We start from the raw sequence: 16,495 nt of genomic DNA, 5'->3' as shown, positions 1-16,495 counted from the left end.
GTGTTTCGTTGAAGGAGTATAGAAGACCGTGAGATATACGTATCATTTCCGGGAACGAAGGTATACAGAGAAAATCAATAATTTTTAAAGTAATCAATGCAGCTTATTCGTATGTATGTTATAACCCTATCTAAAATCTATCCAATAATGAACAGTTGCAACACACACTTCGATGAAAAAGTTTCACTTTCAAAAGAATCCGCGAAGAAATTCCGAGCAACGGCAGAATTCGCGCCCCACGATTTTTCCTTTCAACCTCAATCTTTTTCTTTTATTTTTTCATATATATATATATATATCACAATGTGGTAGGGTTTTCTGCGCTTGCGCTGTCAGCTATTATTGTTGCCTCATCCCTGTATTGTCGATTTTTGTTTTTTTTTTCTTTTTACCTCTCTTCGTACCTTTTTCTCAGCCTATAACTCGCGTCCATTAAATTATACACAATCTGTTCCCCGCTCGTTTTTTTTTCCATATATATAAGAAAAAGTCTCGCGATCATCTTTGCAGTTCCCGTTTCCTCGTTGCATGAAGGCGACGTCGGTAGAGTTTATTATTTTTTTTTTCATTCGTTTTTAGAGAAATAGAACTGTGTATGCGGGGGGTAGGAGAAAATCGTCGTGATTCACACGAAAATACGTTCCTTTAGTTTCGAAACTTTCTTTATCTATATGTACAAGAGCTTCTAAAATCTAAGAAAAAAACACTAGCAAACGTATTAAATGCGCGCGTGTGTTCGGGGATAATTTTCGTCCTGCATCGGCGAAGACGACGAGTTCCTCCTCCCTATTCAGCTTTGTGTATTATATATACTATTTATATAAAAACATGTGTCAAAAAGCAGAACAACGCAAATTCCAAGGATGTATATAAGTAATACGAATTATAAATAGAATCGAGTGAATGCTACAGATTTGATCGACGTAAACAGTCTAATACCTCGAGAGTAAAGCAAGGAAATGCAGCAAATTGGAAGAAAGAAACGACATATTTTTGTTCGTGTTCACATTCTGCACACGTCTATGTAATAACTATATGCGCGTATTTTCAATAGTCCTTACAACCTAGCTGATTATGCTTAATATACTTACAGTCTACATAAATAAAAAAACACTTCGTCACATCAACTCTACAGGCAATAAATAAATATACACATCGCGTGGAACTAAATTATCCTCATTTCTTCATTTTTTTTCATTTTTTTTTTCATCGTTCGACAAAAGTCAGTCTTGTTTAACGTGTGTTTGTGTTTAATATTGCGTGTGTAAAAATGACCGATGGTATCCCGTAGTTGCCGCCGTTATACAATTTTCTTTCCCTTTCCTTCTATGTATAAGTATATATAACTGGCAGTGCGGAATCGAGATACGCATCGCGCAAATGTACAATTCCTCGTATGAGAGCTTTTGTTCCACGTAATCAGCGATCAAATCATTTCTCGTTACTCGTGACTTAGAAAACTTTTTTATAATACGCCTCGTCCTTCGTACAGCTAAACTTTTATTATGTACACTTATATACTCCTATTTTATAACGTCGCAACAACTCAAACTCTCGACACTGTCGTTAAAGATCGATCCATACCCTTTAATACGTACTCAGTCGATCGAATGTATGACACTTTGTCTCACAGGAAACGATGTATTATTGCTCGCGCGGCAAAAGAACAACCGGAATAGTGAGTGTGTGTTTCTAACGAACAAACTTTATGATCCGAAGCTTCGTAGAGGAGAGTAGAAAAAGACGTTTATACGGTTAGATCCTCAACGCGTCTTCGTAACTGATATGCCAATCGTTACAACTATCACCATCGTGATTATCGAAGATTGTACCCTATAGGACACCTCGATTCTCGCTGCACTTTTTTTTTCGTCAAGCGAGAACGCCTCTTCGCTTCCAGGCAGACGCTTTGTAGTCGAAATGGAATTACGTATTTCTTATCCAACCATAAAATTCAGAGTGCCTCGCTATGAGTAAAACGCAGAGGGGTAAAACGTACGGCTAAAAACCGAGCAAGCATCTACCTGGACATCCATACAGCCCGTCGTAAAAAGTCGCCGACTCTCTACAGCATGTCGCCGTAGGTACTCACGTAGGCTCGCGTATAGAGAAGCGTAGAGGCCGAGGAGCTAGTCATCGTCCTCCTGGGCCATCGATTGTTTCGTCGCTGCTGCTGCTGCTGTTGAGGCTCGTCTCATGCGTACCGATGAAGCGAGTGATCACGGCGCTTGCTACCGTTGCGGCTGCGGTCGCACATCAGGTCGGGACTCGGGGGACTTGAGTACGTGAGGTTGTTGGCGCCTACTCGGGAAGGAGGGGCTGACATTGGCGGTGGCGGTGGCGGGAAGAAACTCTGTAAGCAGGCCTTGAATGGCGAATCATGGGGCTGGGGTTAGACGGCGAGCTTTTTAAGAGCTAGAGGGTCTATGTGTGTGCAAGTGAAACAGTGCGTGTGTGCGTATTTGAATTATATAAAGTCAATGAAACTCACCTTAGCGCTGCCCCTGGATGACTTGGAAAATATGCTGTCCTGATCGCTGCTCTGGCTAGGCACTGGCATAGGTACTGCATAATCGTAAGTAGCGTCTAAACAATCCAAAACAAAGAATGCAAATAAGCTCCCGAATCAATTAGACGAAAAAATCCCCGATCTATATTCCCAGCAGATTATTTCCTATCCCGCATAACAAAAAGTCTCCGTATCAGCAATTCCCACAAAAATGATACCCCCCATATATGCAGTAGTAGTAACAGTAGCACATAACCGCCTTTCCCATCTCATAAATAAATGCATGTGAACCGAACGTCAGAGAGAGAGCAAGCGAGAGCTCACGCCATAATTTCCAAACAAAAGCGCCTCTCTCTTGGCATACGGATACTCACCGGACTGTTCCACGTTGTCATGAAGATCCTTGTTGTCGATAACGACGGTGCTGTATCCGTAATAAGCGGCGTGCGCCGGCTCCCGGTATTTGCCGCTGGTTTGCTCGTGAAACGGCTCCTGGTAGTCGTCGAGGCGAACGTCTCCGAGTAGTCGGTCGTTGAGCTCTCGGGGCAGCGTCGTCAGTTTGCCAGCCGTGTACCGGTCGTCCAGTTCGTCGACTCTGTACGTCATGAGGGATGGGTCCTTCTCGGTGGTACCGTAGGCCGATTCGTTGGACAAATGCTGATGACCACCGGGCGGTATCGCGGACTTGCTGCTCAGCGGACTGGCGAAGTTCTTGCGCTGACGGTGTCGGGAAACAATGAGGAAGATCGCGACGGCCAGGAGGAGGATCACGGCGGTCAGTACGCCGATTATCACCGCCATGTACGTCGGGTCGTCCTGCTTGGCTGTGGAGACTGGAACCTCGACGTGGTGCCGAGGTGTCTCTCGGAGGGAGCCTCGGTCCCGGATACGGGGGGCTTCCGTTGTCGGCGGTAACTCCGGGGTGAAGTTTCCGTGGGCTATGTCTGTGCAAGAGAGGGCGAGAAAAAGGGCCGAGGGTTAGTCGCGACTACACTATTGGAGCCAATCCACCGCTATAAAATACGGCGGCTCCATTGAACTTTTATAATTCCCATTGTTTGTCGAGTTGGGAAGGTCTATACGCGAAAGTACATCCATATATGTATGCGGCTAGAAACTCACCAGAGTCGAAGGTAATCTCGCTGATCATGATCCATCGGGCGGCGAAGCCGAAGCGCAGCTTCACGAACTTGCCGATGCGATGGTGCAGCTTTATCGTGATGTTGCGCGAGTAGTCGAAGATTCTGTCCTCAGGAGTGTCGTAGACTATCGGGTCACCGGTGTAATACTTGCCGCCGATGCTGAATAGTATGTTCACCTCGGAGAAGAGCTGCGGGAAAGACAATGGCGAGAGAGACAATCTCCGTTTAGTTATTTTGCTCTAGCTCGCGTGTGCTATTGCGAAATTCGATTATTGTGGAAACGGCGAGAGAGATTTTAATCGGCGAATTTGTTCGATTGTATCGGAGATTTATATACGATCGAGATCAGGGAATTGAGTTTCGAGCGATGCTGTGTCAATTAGATGGAACCCGCGGAGTATTATGGCACTGGTATAGCACATAGTAAACAGCCGAGCTGAGTAGGACAAATTAATATCGCGATTGAATGCAAAGGAGCACTCAGCGGCAGCGCAATAACAGCCTCAGAGTCAAAGCCTCCTCGAGCGGTGTGCGCCGCATTTGCATGCGGATGCAATGCGCGCCGGCATAATGCGATTCAATGGCCCCCGACTGGAATTATTTCGCGTTATATAATCCATCGCCGATGTTTGCGTAGACAGCTTTAATTCACCATATCCTCTGTATACTACGTACTATCGCGAAAGCGTCTAAATCTCTCTCTTTCCTCAGAGGCTACTAGCTCGTGTTAAATATTACCCTCGCACAGACAGCGACCGCTAGTCAAGACCACGACGACGGCGAAGAAGAAGAAGAAGAAGAAGAAGCGCTTTATCTCTCCTGCAAACTGGGTATAAGACCTTTGGCTTTTCCTCGACGACACTCGAGGCGGCAGCGACTTGGGTAAGGTTAAGTGAGGTAAGTACTCCCGTCGTTTCGGGAGAGAGAGAGAGAGAGAGAGAGAGAGAGAGAGAGAGAGAGAGAGAGAGAGAGAGAGAGAGAGACGATTCCGAGCTCCTGATTAGGAGGACTACAATGGCACTGACAGCCTCGATAATGGTACACTGTAGCCTCCGCTACGTCTTCAGTCTAACTCCTCGGCGATCAGGAGGCTGCCGTCGCACGTATACACGTCTACACTGCAGGCACGCGAGGTATGCGGGGGAGGAAACGAGAGGCGCGATAGTAATGGAATGCTAAATCGTCGCTCTCACCGATATAGACGACTGTACCGCATCGCTGAGTAAAATTGTAATTATACACCTCCCTTATCGATAACAGCGTAAACCTCGCTTGCATATTCTCCAAAGTCAACTTCGCGCGAGAAAATAGAAAGCATAGAGTACAGGTCTTATACCGTAGCGCGAGATTACAAAGCCGAGATCATCCAAACTCCCCGCGGATTTTCGACGCGCGCCCGTATGTGCGGCCCTGCTTTGAAGTGCGCGCGCTTCCTCGCGTCTTTCAGTGCTGCTCCTCGCCGAGATGACGGCTTGTTAATTTAGAGAGGGTTGCGCTGTCTATTGTGCGCGAAGGAATACGTGCTGCGTATCTGTACTCCGCCGTGAGAGCCCATGCCACGGAGGCTTTGTGCAGTCGAGTAAGGGGTATATTATCTAATTCTCGGTTTTTTGTTTCCGACTGTTTACTCTATACAGGCATTATATTCTCGCCTGTTTCGCCTGCATAAGTATATACGTCTCTCGGACTTATTATCCGGTATTGCTTCCGTTACACGGCCGACTTCAGCATCTCTCCCTGCTGTTTACTCAGCTCCGATTTATCTTATATCCATCTCTCCCTCAGTGCTCGAGAGAGAACCTACACTGCAACTCCTCTCGCGGCGAAGCGTACAATTGTACGAGCCGGGTAATGAGGCGCTCTATTCAAATAAATCTTGATGTATAAGCGCGAGGGACGGATCCCGCGTATTCACTCTTCGAGTATTTCGCAGCTATGGCATTATGGAATCCCGGGCGAAGAAAACGCGCCGGAAAATTTTCCAACGAGAGGGAAAACTCTCCGTGGGCAATTTCGCTCGCGCGGATGTAGTTGTAACGCTGAGCCATTGACTGGATTTTCATACACCGCGCTCGCGGATTAAAGCCCGCCGGCCGTAGCTTCTCCTTCATTTCGTTTTCAAGAGAGAGAGTTGTGCCGTGGGACTTTCCAATTTCCTCTTCCGTCTGCAGCCGAGAGAGAGAAAGGGATTTTTCGCGTTTGCTTCTTACTTCGCTCGGGGGGTGCTTTTTCGTTCTCGCAAGCGCTGGAAATCCAGTTAATATCTACGTCTCTCGGAATTTCAGAAGCGAAAGACACAATACATTGTGTGCGCTAGTGTATAGCTGCTCATCGACTGACCGAGCATCGCGTACTCCTCTCTTGTACAGAGCATTATTTATGCGATGCTGCCTAGGTGTGCCGGTTATTATCTTACTCTTGTCGCGCGTCTCAATCCATTAATTATTCCCGCGTAATGGGCGCCGCTAAAGCTGCTCTCTATACCCTTTGAAAGTTGCGGTCATTAAAAAGTTTTCAATTCGTAACTAGTCTAATAGGGGTGCTTCGTTCAATATTAACCGAAATCACCGTTTCCACAGTATCTTTTGAGCCAAGAAAAAAAGTATAGACGGCTCACCTGCACTTCCTTGTTGAACTGGTTGTTGCAGTAGATGTGCACCGCGGAGAACTCCCTCACGTGATCGAATTCGAACTTGATCTCGAGCGGGTGTCCCTGTCTCGTGTCGTTCCTCCAGCCGACCCATCCTTGGTCCTTTGAGTCGTGGAAGCTGTTTTTGAAATTATCGGGTCCGATGCGACCGTCGGTCAGCTGCCCGAGTCCCCGGTCAAGCTGGTCAGTCCAGTGGCCGTCGTAGGTCGCGTCGAAGAACTCCCAGGTGCCGCGTTTGTCGCCCTGGGGCATCGAGTAAGAGACGATGCCCTCGTTCCACGGACAACCGTACAGCTCGACCCTCATGCAGACGGTGCGCTGGTGGTAGCTGTAGGGCAGGAAGCGGACTTTCGACGCCCAGATCGGCGGGTCCAGGTAGTGCTTGGCTTCGATGTAGGTGTTCTTGTTGCCTTGGATCACCTGAAAGCAGAAGGTGGATTCGAACGATTAAACTCCGAGGTTTTTCAATTAAATTAAGCTTGGATACATAAATCAAGATCCATATCGATCCGACGTCAATTTAACACTCGAATTAACTTGCGCGCTCGATTGCCTTAAATCAATCCCATACCATAATTAAACCCAATACCCTCCGAAAAAATCACTCTCTCTCCGATTAGATTCCCGCAAGCAAACAAAAAGTATAAGCAGCAGCGGCGGCCTGTGCATTTTACTAAGCACCATTTGAATATCCATTCAATTTAATCCCTCGGCGTTTTCCACGAGCGTAACAGTGTCTATCTCGGTGCCACAATCGCGCACTTTATTTTCGCGCACGCAGGTGCCGACGACCAGTCGCGGAAAACCGCAACCCGACGTCGCTTATCTACTCGGAGCATCTTGACAAGTATCCCGACAATGGAGCCTGCCGCCGCCACGTGGCTGACTTTTGCCTCGCGAGTCTCGCGCTGGGTTATTTAAGACGATGGAAACATCCGCGTAGGTGTGTAGCGCCGGTCGTTATATTAGTCGCGGATGTGTACCGTGAGAATGATTTACGAGGGGGCGCGACGCTTGTTTCGATTTTAACGTTGAATTTCGAATCGATGTAGTGTGTATGGAGTCGTGGACAAATCGAAAATTCCTTTTTGTTCGCCGCCGCTCTGCTGCGGGAATATTTCACGGGAAATCCTAGGCGGTACAGGACATTATACCCGCAGCCTCTTAAATCAATTTAAAGCGTGTATCAGGAAAGACGCATTGCCAATAGAGGATTATGTAGAACTCGAGGATATTCCTCTTATTTTATCTCGGCGTTCTCCTTTTTTCTCCATGCGGCTTTGGAGCTCGAACGAAAATTGAACGGAGCGCTCTAATAGTAGGGGGAAATTTTCGTGCGTGTGTACAAAGAAAATCGTTGTTACCAAGGCGGTATACGTATAAGGGGCTCTCGACGAGTTTTAAAACACTTAGAGCCAGGCGGTCTTAAAGGCTGACTAAGCGCTTATCGCCGACGTGAGATTTAAAAATGTCACTACTAGATTAGCTCCAATTAGAACAGCCGGGCTATTGAGCGGATATTTCTCGATGGGAAAATTACCACACGAGAGCGAGAGGGAGATATTGTGTTTGCTAATGATATTCATAAGTATTGCATAGGTTATTTTCGATTATTTATCGTGCGAGCTATCAAACCATAATCGAGCCATTGAAAGCCGGAGAATATGGTTTTATTGCCGCGCCACCATAAATCACACACGGCGGCGGTATAAAATCGAAGCGCGCACAATGCGGCTCTCAAATATTCATGCACGGCAGTATTAAAATCCGCGATTCGAATTGCCGCTGACCCACATACCCAAAGATGATCCAATCCTATATGCGCCTCGCTCGAGATAAAAGTGAAACAAAGCGCGTACTTTTATGATGCCTAATAACGCTTGCGTATCTCTCTCTCTTTCCCTTGTTTGCAATGCTTCTCGAAACTGGAAAAGTTCGATACAAAAAGATTATTTTCCAAGAATAGAAGTAAGATAACAAAGTCTGAAGAAGCTTACTCGGTGTATCAAGAGCGCATGAGTAAGACAATATCGACCTATAATCTCGTACACACAGACTTACACGTCGAAACTACCTCTTTGATGTTCGATCGCGAGCGTGCAGAGCAACTTTAATGCTCTTACACACAGAGTTGAAGCGAGTTTACGAAATCCCTTTTAAACAGCTACTGTGTACAGCGGAATATCTACGTTCCGCTGTAAGCGTGTAGTGTGTAGGTGGACCTACGTGTTATTTTTCGCCTGATCTTTGCACCTACAGCCGGTCACGTACGTGAGAAGCCGGCTCATAAGCGGAGAGTAAGGATGGAGCGAGAGAGAGAGAGAGAGAGAGAGAGAGAGAGAGAGAGAGAGAGAGAGAGAGGACGATAGCGCGAGGGATACTCGCGGGACCGACACGGCAGCTTTAATTGCTCGGTTGGGAGAGCTTTTTTTGCTCTCCTTCGAAGCTGAGGAATCGCGGTCTCTTTTCTCGTGCAAAACAAATCCATATACTCTAACAGCATTATTTACAGCGTAAAACAGCCTAAAAGTCTGTATATGCAAATTAAGCACTGTCGAAGAAGAAAAACGCGGCGTCAGCAGGTGTGCGAATTACTCCTCTGTAGGCTTTATTAGCGATTCCCAAAGGCTCTCGGTGAAAAGCGGAGAGTAGCTCGTTTCGAGCCGCGCGGAGAAGCTTAAACATCGGTTGGATAAGTAGGCAGTGCGCCGGAGTACTAGAGCTGCACGAAGTCAAGGAGGGAAGATGTATGGACTGAGCTGCATATGGGACAACTAGAGGAAGGAGGTCATTCACTCGCGGGAATAGTCGCACGCGTATCTCGCAATGACAGTATGTATTTCTGTCTCTATCTCTTTCTGCGGAAATTGCCGGTATACCTTTACACACAGGCGCCGAGATTAGGATGGAATTTTTCTATTCTCTCTTTGCTTCCGTTCGATTAACTTTCCATGCAATTTACACTCTCGGAGCATTAACATTTCACTGCACTGAAGCTAGCTGAGGCGTATAGAAATAATTAGAAGCCGCCTTAGACGCCGTCGATAAATCAATACCGGGAGAGAAAATCGCCGTCGCCGCTACACAATTGCCTTACCACTAGAAAGCTCTACTCCGTAGCAATGAGGCGAAAAAAAAAGCCACTACTGCTGCATATACATAGCTTACACATAACACGAAAAGCCAAAGTATATATGTATATATATATATATATATATATATATATAGAGAGAGAGAGAGAGAGAGAGAGAGAGACTGGAGAACGAAGCGATAATGATACGCGGGAGAGTCGAGCGTAAGACGGAAGTAAGAACGACGGTAGGGAGGACGACAAGCTTCTTATTTATGGTGTGTGTGTATGTGTGTGTGAGGTAAGTTTTTTGCGGCTACTCCGGCCGCTTTTTTCCGGAAGGCCGCGTCTCTCCCTCTCTCTCTCTCTCTCTCTCTCTCTCGCGCGCGCGCGCGCGTGACGGTGAAAAATCGTCGGTGAGTTGCAGTTTTACAGAATGCCAGACCGAGAGAGAGAGAGAGAGAGAGAGAGAGAGAGAGAGAGAGAGAGAGAGAGAGAGAGTTTAGACAATGTTATTTACGGAGAATCATTAATATTCCGTCTCGCGCGACGCTGTAATTCTGTAGCATGTTTCGGCGCCCGCCGCCTCTGTGTGTCCGCGTGCATGAATTATTGATGTCGGCGATCGATTTAGCCGGCATAAAAACCGCGGCTGTCGTTATGTTGTGTGTGTGTGTGCGTGTGCGCGACGTTATATATATATATATATATATATATATATATATATATATATATATATTATATTTGTGCGGTATCGATATTCTCGCTTACACGTGCTTTATTACACAATCGACGCCGTAAATATTAATGCATCGATAAAGTTTCGATTCAATTTTCCAGTGCGCGCGCGGTTAGCAGTCCTCGTTCTTGAAGCCGTCCTGTATGTGTATCGACGATCGAATAGCGTTTATTTACGTCAGATTGTCCAATAAAAGCGGATACTTTATGCGTAATGTGTGTACGTATATGTGGGTATAAGGGAAAAAATAATTTGTAAACGCGAAACGCGTTTAATTAGCATTACGCTGAAACACGCGCGTGTACTCGGCGCAATCGTTATCGCCGTTAAATGCAGATAGCAACGATACGGCTTCGTAAAATTTCGCTGCTGCCCAAGCGGGAGAGAAAACCCGATCCGCCTTTTTTATACACAAAAGGAATTTCATTTAATAAGCCGCAAGGCCGGCATGCATAAAAACAAACTCGACGACACTCACGGCGTATATAGTGTAGTGTGGAACTTCGATTCATGCGCGCGAACGCGTTGTAAAGCTGCGGGTGTATTTTTATCCCCATCGTTGTCGTGTCCTTTGAAAGGTGTTGCCATGTCGGGAATTATTATTATTTTTAGTATTGGAAATATCGAGGTGCTGTTCCGCGTATAGCCGACGATGACCTTCTCTAGGTTCTTCCTCGCTCTCGAAGGATGAATGAAAAGACGCGGAGGACAGTTTTATCGACGAGAGGCCTGAATTTGTTGCGGGAAATACGCCCACGCTGCGTGCGCTGCGGATTTACTTTATTGCCATTGAGAGAGCTTATGGGAATTCAAATTATAAAATTGCAGGGTTTATTGAACGCCGGTGATGTTTTGAATATGAATTTCGTTGATGTAAAATTGTAAATACATGTGTGTTTTATTTTTATTCTCCCGTTGACATCTAGTCCTGATAAGCTGTTTGATAACCAGCTTTCGCGATAGACAACACTTTTCAAGGCTGATTTGCATCTCGGTATTACGATATTCAAGAGAGATTATTCTAAGTACACTTATACATCTCGACGTATACCAACGGTTAAAAATCCGAATTAAATTCAAATTACCAACTCCACCGCCGGGAAATTGCACAATTATAGAAAGCGACTCTCAATTTATACAGTCCGCGCGCTGGCGAATTCCCGCATAACGATCTCTCGCGACTATATCCATGAAATCGAATTCCGCGGGTAAACACACCCAGAGAGACTATATCGAATTTCGCCTTTCTTCGCACGCATTCTTCGATCACTTCGATCACTTCCTCGATATCTCCATTCGCCCTCGGAATAGCACGAGCCGAAAGGCATCATCGCTATGGTATCGCAATTAACGACCCGTGCCTTATCAGAACGCGGAAAACCCTTTTTTTCCCGCCGACAATAATAATAATCCGCAGCGACGACACGCGAGAGCGATTTTCGTTATTACGTACACTGCCACAGAAGGAGCAGTCATTTCGGGCGTTGACAAATTCCAGCGCGCGGGAGTCCGAGGCGTGGCCCTGCGACCAACGCCCATGCGTTATGTTAATGCGCCTACGGCGCGTGTTATTCTGCATCGGCGTTTTTAGAGAATATGGAACGGACAGCGCTACATACACACACACACATATATATATACACACACACACACACGTTGTATGCGCGGACGTGATTTTCGTGTTTTTATCGCGTAACTTAATCGAACCGTCGGAAAAAAGGAGAACGAGCGTATTAATCAATGAGCGCACAATCGTATCAAACGAGGCACGAACGCAATCACGAGGCTGGCGAGCAGTGCGAGAAGAAAAGCGAAGGAAAAGAGAGGCGAGATAACTGTTTACGTCTTGTTCTTCTCTCTCCCTCGCTCTCGCATGCGCTCTACTTCCCGAGCTTATTCGGAGCCGCGCCGCCGGACAAGTTCAGTCGTTAGCGAAGATTAAGTCGGATAAGGCGGAGGGCCTTTGTTTAATTGCGCGACAAGAATGTCATTAATGTCGAGAGGGGGGGAGAGAGAGAGAGAGAGAGAGAGAGAGAGAGAGAGAGAGAGAGAGAGAGCTAGTCGGACTTCTTGCGGGAAATCGACGCCGATGCTCTCTCTCTCTTTCTCTCTCTCTCTCTCTCTCTCTCTCTCTCTATCTCTCTCTCGTTATTGCTCTATTTTTGGCGAGCACGTATAGCCCTCCCCTAATGCGACTTTAAGAGGCTTTCTTATTATCGAATTCATCAAATTTTACGGGTCGACTGGTCATAACGATTTACATATAATTGTTGCGCGAAAAGTGGAGCAGCGGATCGTAAAAGGTTCGGGAGATAAGATTGGGGGCTTTAAAGCATTCGTATACATTCGATTTTATTCTCAATCCTTTTTCAGGAAGAGATTTCACAGAAATAATAATATACTAAAGGCCGAAATCACTCCCTGACACGAACGCATTCGAGTAATCTCGCCTGTATACACGAAATCGCTCAGACGATTAAAGAAACCACTCGCCCCCCCCCCCTCCTTCGAAAGGAAGAAAAAACATCTTCCGACTCGTTCAATTTAATTTTCCTGCAAACATTACAACGACTACTGCCGCCATTAATCGCCGGGTTACAATTAAATTCGCTCCTTAATTCACATGAAATTCGCAACTCGGTACTGCAGAGAGGAGAAAAAAAGAGCGAGAGGAAGAAAGAAAGAGAGCGTAACAGTCGCTCGCGCGCGGCGAAAGTAATTATAGTCGACGAGCCGAGGGAGTTTGGCCTCACCTATCCAGACAGGTGGGCAAGAGAGAGAGAGAGAGAGAGAGAGAGAGAGAGAGAGAGAGAGAGAGAGAGAGAGAGAGAGAGAGAGAGAGAGAGAGAGAGAGAGAGAGAGAGAGAGAGAGAGAGAGAGAGGGAGAAGGGCTGACCCGACGGCACGCGACGACCTTCCCTTATTTTATTGATCCGATATTCGCCGAGGCGAACACAAATAAGCCGCCGCCGTGTAGTCGTCTTCCGAGCTGCAGCAGCGAACCGTTTACACGACTTATTTTCTCCACGAGGTTACTTCTCTCTTTCTCTCTCTCTCTAGCTCTCCTTCTTTCTATCGTTCTCGAAGCTTGATCATTTACATAAGAAAACTCGAGGTGCGGGCGGATGAAAGCCGCGTTTTTTTATTGTTAATTCACGTGATGACGTCACATTCGTGGTAACGAGCAGGGAGCTTGCGACGCACCGCTATTTTTGTTCAATATCTTTTTCAGTCCGAGCTTGTGTTCCCCTGGAAAAACACGATTGACCCAAAAAAAGTGCTCGCTTCCCCGGAAAATTGTTTACCTCCTCGCGTTGTATGTGTCCTTTACACGGTCACTTTTCACACGGCTCGTTTTTCAACGCCCCGAAAGTTTTCTTCCGCGGCGTTTCCTTTCACTCTCTTGCGAGAGACTTTGGACCCTCTGGCGGCGGCGCAAAATATTTATTATATAAGTGTATATCTCCCCACGAGCGGAATTTCCAGGAGAAAATATATCCCCCGCGCGATCTCGGGAGCGACACTCGAGCAAGGGAGTTCATTTTCATGCGGATCATGATGATTTTTTTATCGCGAGTGTACACGCCATTACCACGCGGAAAGCTTCTTTCTCTTTTTTTTTTAGATGAATGGCCGTTTCTCCCCTTCGCGCGCTGGGGAAGAAAAAATACGCGCGGCTTTACGGCCACATCGTTTTGTCCGTCATTTCTCTCAAAGTTTACTTTAACGCCGGAGGAGAGCGTAGGAGCTGAATTTTACTCTAAATAAAATCCTCGCGAATGATGTATAAGAAAAGCTCGTGCCATTCCGAGAGACGGTTTTTATCGCGTGTGTCTCAGGGCTTATTATTTACCGGGAATGCCCTCCCGTTCGTGTATTAAAAAAGTTACGACGAATTAAAGCTCCTTTTTCATGCAGCGACACTCCACCTTGAGTTCTTTTTCCTTCAGCGAAACTTATGAAATCGATAAATAAAAAAGCTCACCTCTTCTCCGCTGGGATTCTTATATCGTACCCACTTGCCGAGCGCCGGTCGCCAGTACTCGAGTAGGTAAGCCTCTGCGAACTCGGCGCCCTGTCCGTTGCCGAATCGTCCCTGGGTTCCGCTGGCCGTGATGACGTGCACCTTGTGCAGATCGATCTCGATGTACTCGCTCGATTTGGTCGTGATCTGGGGCTTCGGGCACCAGGCGCCGCCTGAGCTTTCCTGCCGCAACCTGCAACACACACAACGCAGACCAACACGTGAATGCATTTATCTGGCTCTCACTCTCGGCTTCTCGCGATTTATGTCGCTCTGATGGCTGCTGCTGCGGATGTAAGGGCGAGATTGCCGGGACTGATTTACGACCGGCCGCGATCGCACCTGGCGGGTTGTTTCGTGGATGATTTTTTTCTTTTTTTTTTTAATCCGATGGCCGAAAAATCTATTTTTACGAGGCAGACAGCTAAATCATAGGACAAGGAGGATAGTCGCGCGCGATGAATACCGATCTCTCAAAACAAAGCCCGCACGCCGCGTAACTCGGCAGCCGAAAAACCGCCGGGTGCGCGCATCATGCATAAGCAAAAGTGAGCGTATGTCGTCGCACTCTTGGAAGTCCTAGACGAGAGCGCGCGGTCAGCTGTTCAGTGTATAAGTATTGGGGAGAAATAAAAGAAACCGCGCGGGATCTGCTCTCGAAAATCTCGGGCTGCGCTGTGTGTATCACACACTTGACGGGGATAAGCCGCGCAGCCTCGTCGCCGGCACGGAATACGCGATGAAATTATAATTTATCGATCGAGACTCGCGTTCGCGGAAGCGCGCGATATGAATTAAAGATGAGCTTGCAGCTCCTCCTCTCTTCGCGCATATTCCAGAGAGCCACTTCGATTGCTAATTGTGTAGCTTCCTTGCGCGCACGCGAATTCGCGGCAGAGAGACAAAGAGAGGTACCCTGCGAGAGACGCGAAACAGATGGGAAAAGGAGATATAGGAGGGACTACGTGCAGGAAGTGTCGAGAGAGGAGACACGTTTCACCGAGAGAAGAGAGAGTAACGAGCGAATTAGCCTTTTTTCGAGAGGAATCCTCGTGCTTTTGACGGCCGCGCATTGCGGAGAAACAAAAGTCGAGCGGGCTTTTCGATTTCGGAGGAGATCGAGAGAGAGAGAGAGAGAGAGAGAGAGAGAGAGAGAGAGAGAGAGAGTATAGAACGGAATTAAAAATATACGAGATAAGCTGGGAAATTGGCAGCTGTCAAGGCCAAAGAGGCGCCCGATTTTCCCTCGGCTCCCGTATACATTCGAGAGAGAGAGAGAGAGAGAGAGAGAGAGAGAGAGAGAGAGAGAGAGAGAGAAAGAGAGAGAGAGAGAGAGAAAGAGAATCAAATAAGCGCATGTGTGTAGGTAGATTCTGTGCCCTGTTGTCGCCACCTCTTCTTCGCACTCGGCTAATTCGCTTTGTGCGCAGCGCGTTTCGCTTCGCTGTCTCGCTCTTGTGTGTGTGTGTGTGTGCCGTCTTTGTTTCGGCTCTCGACACCGTGTATTTCACTCTCCGTCTTGACTCTAATTACTCTTTATGTCGTTCGCGCCTTTCGACAGCTTTTCGCCGACGATTTTGCGGGTTATATACGCGCTTATACGTCGAACGTTTACGGAACTCCGTGGGCTTCTAATTCGAGAGCGTATACGAATTTCAAAAATACTCCTCAAAACTTACGACATCCGCACGGCGAAAAAATCTTCCCCGACGTATAGCGGTGCGTAATCGCATGGAAGCGGCGAAGATTTATCGAGCAACAGAGCGCGCGCGGGGAATGTCTTTGATGCTTCACGGACTGTATCAAAGTGTGTTCGAGAGGCGGGCCCTTAACGGGCTATGAGTTATGGCGCGGACAGGAGTAGGCTCAAAGAGTCGCGCCTCTCGGCGGACACCGCTCGCGCGGGATATGATTCCTAATTCTAAACGGCCGAGAAGAGAGAAGATTTTACACCGAAGGTCGTAACGTAATTTAGCGACTGACACTTCAGAAGTATACACCGCGCTGCTGACTTCGACTCATCTTCGCGCTGTGTACGGAAAGTAGCGGTTGTTGCGAGTTTTTTTGTCTTCTTTCTCTCTCGGGGGAGGATGAAGGTTAGAGGCGGTAAAGTGGCGAAGAATGGCTATACAGCGCGCGGAGTATAACAAGGACGCGTTGTTGCTTCGAAGACGACGACAAAGGTCTAGTTTACGGTCGCGGCGTTAAAATTAGACGACGAGGAGCCGATTGGCCGACAAGGAGCATTGAAGGAATGTTTCTTGAATGCGGCGGTAGCCGTAACTATCCGGCAAATTGCAGTAACAATAATGAATCTCATCATCCTAATTCCTCACGAGATTCGATAATCGCAAGAGACGC

At 47.2% G+C, this 16,495-nt stretch overlaps 1 protein-coding gene across 4 annotated transcripts in view; it reads right to left on the bottom strand.

Moving 5' to 3' along the window:
- Nucleotides 1–281: 281 nt before the first annotated feature.
- LOC100117854 (discoidin domain-containing receptor 2) overlaps nucleotides 282–16,495 on the bottom strand; it is a 128,610-nt gene continuing 112,396 nt past the window's right edge. For 3 of the 4 annotated variants that reach the window (XM_031920843.2, XM_031920842.2, XM_031920844.2), the window contains exons 4-9: nucleotides 14,096–14,327; nucleotides 6,269–6,721; nucleotides 3,632–3,839; nucleotides 2,884–3,453; nucleotides 2,492–2,586; nucleotides 282–2,365 (exon numbers count right to left, since the gene is read on the bottom strand). In XM_031920843.2, the coding sequence (XP_031776703.1) occupies nucleotides 2,195–2,365; nucleotides 2,492–2,586; nucleotides 2,884–3,453; nucleotides 3,632–3,839; nucleotides 6,269–6,721; nucleotides 14,096–14,327 (1,729 nt within the window). In that variant the 3' untranslated portion in view covers nucleotides 282–2,194. The remainder of the gene's footprint in view (nucleotides 2,366–2,491; nucleotides 2,587–2,883; nucleotides 3,454–3,631; nucleotides 3,840–6,268; nucleotides 6,722–14,095; nucleotides 14,328–16,495) is intronic. The other variant, XM_031920845.2, reaches the window with a different exon arrangement.

Source organism: Nasonia vitripennis, chromosome 1, assembly GCF_009193385.2.
Source record: "Nasonia vitripennis strain AsymCx chromosome 1, Nvit_psr_1.1, whole genome shotgun sequence".
NCBI classification, from domain to species: domain Eukaryota; kingdom Metazoa; phylum Arthropoda; class Insecta; order Hymenoptera; family Pteromalidae; genus Nasonia; species Nasonia vitripennis.
The sequence above is the reverse complement of the archived record's forward strand: the minus strand, read 5'-3'. Positions and strand labels throughout refer to the sequence as shown.